At 43.4% G+C, this 4,456-nt stretch overlaps 1 protein-coding gene across 1 annotated transcript; it reads left to right on the forward strand.

Annotated features, from left to right (window-relative positions):
- Window positions 1–750: 750 nt before the first annotated feature.
- Window positions 751–2,709, forward strand: LOC104504199 (G protein-coupled receptor kinase 7B-like; the record flags this gene model as incomplete). Its single annotated transcript, XM_010153384.1, has 2 exons — window positions 751–1,503; window positions 2,272–2,709. Coding segments are annotated over exons 1-2 (1,191 nt in total), but the record flags the coding sequence as incomplete, so codon positions are not given.
- Window positions 2,710–4,456: the final 1,747 nt, after the last annotated feature.

Consider the following 4,456-nt stretch of genomic DNA (forward strand, 5'->3'; position numbering starts at 1 on the left):
GCCTGACGCTTACTGTCATAAAGCTCCACAGGGAAAATAAACGCAGGCCACAATGACATACGGAAGGATCTTGGCAAGGTTTGGTTGGTTTGAACTGTTTTGCCGTTTTCTGTGGATAGGAGATGTTTCGTATTTAGGGATCGTTATTTTTAGACCAGCAGCAGGTCTTAGCCTCTGCATGTAATCCGCTCAGACAGAGCCCCATGAGGCATCAAGGTTTGCACAGAGTGTCTGTGATGTTGAGCGTAACTTGAGTTTTGGAAGCGTGGGTCCTCAAAGCGCTGAATTGTGTGATAATTTAAAGCTCAGTGGTTCATGCTCATCTGTGTCAACTTCTGTTTCAGGCATGGCAGATTTGTGATAAAAGGTTTTTATGAAGCCAGATCCCAACTTACGTAGTTCTTAGTACATTGGTGTTCTCTGTGCCGAGCGAGGGTGGTACGAGGCTGTCCTGTTAACTGTGGCCAGAGTGCATACAGGAATCTCTGCGTGTTCTTGGGAGCCAGGGACAGTGCTGGGGGGAATAGAGGGAATCGTGGTACATTTAGAGGTTATCAGGGCCCATTCTGAAAAACACCAGCTGAACTGCGTGTGTTTGGTGCTGCCAGTGAGGAGGTTTGCCTGGGATGTCATCCCTCGGCTATACATAGCAAACTCAAAGCTCCTTACAGAGAAACCTCTTACTAGTCACTTTCCACAAATGGTGCGTATACCTAAAGGTACTTAGTGAAAATCCTTGAGAGGTATTTAATGCTAAAGCACTTGGTCTCTCTGGTGTTTGTCAGAAGTCCCCCCACACCACTAGCAGGGAGGAGTGCAGCAGGGCACCTACGGCACAGCACTTGGGCCAGTTTTTCAGTTTGTCTCAGCCAGGCTCTGCCACCCCAGGAGCTTGCCAAGATGTGTGACATGGGGGGGCTTGACAACCTGATTGCCAACACAGCCTATCTGCAGGCAAGGAAGAGTGGAGATGGAGACACCAAGGAGATGCAAAAGAGACGCAAGAGCCTCTCGCTGCCCAGGATTGATCAGTGCAGAGAGGTTAGACAGTCCGTTGCTGCTGATTATGACAGCATCTGTGAACAGCAGCCCATTGGCAAGAAATTCTTCAGAGACTTCTTAGAGACGGTGCCAGAACATTTGGTAGCTAGGGACTTCCTGGATGAGGTGTCTAACTGGGAGTTGGCAGAGGACAATGTCAAGAACAGTACCATGGAGAATATGATCACCAATTTTCTTAAGGCAGGGTCTAAAAACTATTTGGCTTTCATGAGCTCTGACTTGGCCAGCAAATGCCAGGGAGCTACTGAGAAAGACTATGAGAACATCATGCAGCTGGCCAAGGAGGAAACCAAACTCTTTCTTAAAGGCAAGCCCTTCCAGGACTTCCAGACCAGCCCCTTCTATGACAAATTCCTCCAGTGGAAAGTTTTTGAGAAGCAGCCAGTGACTGAGAAATACTTCTATGAGTTCCGAGTGCTGGGCAAAGGTGGCTTCGGAGAGGTAAGAGCTGTACTTTTAAGGATGTGGGTCGTTCCCTTTCAAGACCAGCACGTGGGTTTGCAAAGAGGAACTTGGTAAGGGATTAAGAAATTGTCTAAGGTTTTGCAAAACTTGGTCCTTAGGATTGTCCATTTCCCAGAAACTAGGCTGGGTTGGTTATCTATGCTGTGATACAGGCTCTGGGTGCCTGTTAGTGAAGAGCTACTCTAAAATTTTTGTATTCTGTATCTCTGCTAGTTACAAAGCAGGTTTCTTTACAAAAACTGATGTGACTGTCCATAGAGTTAATTTTTAAAGTCTGCTCCTTGGCACAGTTTTAGCCTGTGCTATCTCACACACTCCCAGATAATTCCTAGGTGCAGTTTATGGAGTAGCAGAGATCAGGATCTGTTCCCAAAACAGAGTATGAACGAGGATACCTTCTGTTGAGATGGACAAGTTTAGCTCTACAGATGCAAACTGCAGATGCTGCTTATTCTCATGGTCAGAAAATGAATGGGTCCTTGTTCATTTCATTTGCTAATACACACCTACTAATGGTGTCATCAAAATGTTGCCTAAGGTCCACCGTATACTGGTCCAGAACGGAGAGTATGCTCGTATTGCCCTTATTTTCTCTGCTGATACACTCTGCCATAGAAGTTAGCAGCAGCAGCTACTAATAAGCATCTGTGATTCCCTGGTTCCTGCCTGTTACTGCCCTTGATACTCAACTCTGTGTGTGTAAACTTCTTTCATTACCTCTCCTCATGCATATTGCTTCTCTAGGTTTGTGCCATCCAGGTCAAAAATACCGGCAAGATGTATGCCTGCAAGAAGCTGGATAAGAAAAGGTTGAAAAAGAAAGGTGGAGAGAAGATGGCACTACTGGAGAAAGAGATCCTGGAGAAGGTCAACAGCCCTTTCATAGTCACACTAGCTTACGCCTATGAGAGCAAAAGCCATCTGTGTCTTGTCATGAGCCTCATGAATGGAGGGGATCTGAAGTACCACATCTACAACGTGGGAGAAAGGGGTTTGGAAATGAAGAGGGTCATCTATTACTCAGCTCAGATCACTTGTGGGATTCTGCATCTCCATTCCATCAAGATCGTGTACCGGGACATGAAACCAGAAAATGTCCTCCTGGATGATAATGGTAATTGCAGGCTGTCTGATCTTGGATTGGCAGTGCAAGTCAAAGAGGGAAAAAACATCACTCAGCGGGTAAGTACAAGTTCATTGAACAGGGGCAGTGGGAAGGGAAGCTGTTCTATTTCTAATGCATTATGAGCCCAAGACTTAATTCCCTGGGATTTGTTCTTTGCTAAAGACCTTACGTGGTCATTTCATTCTAAGAGACAGGTGGTAAGAAGATTTGGTCAATTAGCTCTCTAGACGTTATATGTAGTAAAATAACTTTTCTTACACAGAAACAGTAGAATCAACGTGACCTGGTGTTTCTCTTAAGATAAACTCTTGAACCAATCATTTGAGAAAGGCTAACACAGCTGCCCTGAGCAGCAGTGCATGGGCAGGGATTTGACAAATTAATTGTTCACGTAATGAGCTGCAGTAAAGGATAGGACTCCTATATCCAGTTTTTGCTCCTAGAAGAGTACAGTTTCTTCTGGATTATTCTTAAGTGATGCTACTGATTGTATTGGAGGTGTTCATGGTGCTGCACAATAAACCATTGCCAAGCTTCCTCCCCACCCCCGAATTAATTCCTGAAAAAGTTAGCAGACTTGATGAGTTTGACAACAGTACATGCCTGTGTGTTTGTGTCGGAGGAAGAGGTGGGTGACCAACTGGGTTTTGCTGTGTGAAGTAGATGGTGCAGCACTTCAGCTGTCCCGGTGGTCATCCCAAACTAACCCGGGTTTGCAATAATGTCATGAGGTTTGCACAAGAAAGATGCATTCACGTAGCTTAACTCTGAAAAAAGCATATTTCTCCCACGGTGTCTGGAGCTTAAAGATGTATCTACTGGGTGAATGTGTCTGAAATGCAACAGGAATAGGAAGAAATGGAAGCAACATTATAAACTGGTCTAACTGCCTTATGTTGAACTCCGTAACTCCGGAATTCAGTAGAATAGAGAGGACCTGCTAGTAACCTTTTGCATCATGCATGTCTTTTGACGTTGCTTAATACATTAAGTGAAGGATATATTCATTTTTCTGGCAATTCAAAAGATGTGTGTTATGAGTGAAAGAAAACAGGAAAACTGATAGGAAATAATTTTAAAATGAGACTGCATTGTGTTTCAGATACGAAAATACAGTTTATGTGAAAGCTAAGGCAGGTCTCTAAACACAGCATGTGTGAAATGGGAATGTTTTGTTTGTGAAGAAGGCAGTTTGATCAGTGAGCCCAAAGCTGTAAACCTTACTGTGCTTTGCAGGTTAGAGATGCATGCAGTTATGACCAGAAAAAATCATCTGGTCCAAGGGCAGTTTTTGCTACTTGTAAAGGTGTGAGGTTTGGCAGAAGGAAAACAAACAAACAAACCAACAAAACAAAGTGGAAGAGTGTATTTAGGAATGTCCTAGCACTTCTGCTGCTCTTAGGGTGGAGTCTCAAAGCAGTAGTGGACAAGGTGATTGTTCCTCCTCACTTTCTATGACAAATTCATCAAGTTGTTATGATGATTTTTCTTCTGTTGTTTGCTGGTTTTAGAAGCACTGTTCATCGTTATTATGGGTGCTTTTATTAGAGCAAAAACTGCAGTAAACATTATACTTACACAATCATAGCGTGTTGCAAGGAATTTCTGTTAAAGGCAGTTTTATTCATACAGGAAACTAAAATAGGAGAAAAAGAAGTGGTGGGGGTTTTTTTCCAGAATCATAACTATGGGGGAGTTAAATGAATAATGATTCCCACTATTATTTTACATTTCTATAAACTGTCCCTACTTGAATCATTTGAAAGCTACTACTAAAAAACATCATGTGAGCTAGATATCACT

This window comes from Eurypyga helias, unplaced genomic scaffold, assembly GCF_000690775.1.
Source record: "Eurypyga helias isolate BGI_N326 unplaced genomic scaffold, ASM69077v1 Scaffold51226, whole genome shotgun sequence".
In the NCBI taxonomy this organism is placed as follows: Eukaryota; Metazoa; Chordata; class Aves; order Eurypygiformes; family Eurypygidae; genus Eurypyga; species Eurypyga helias.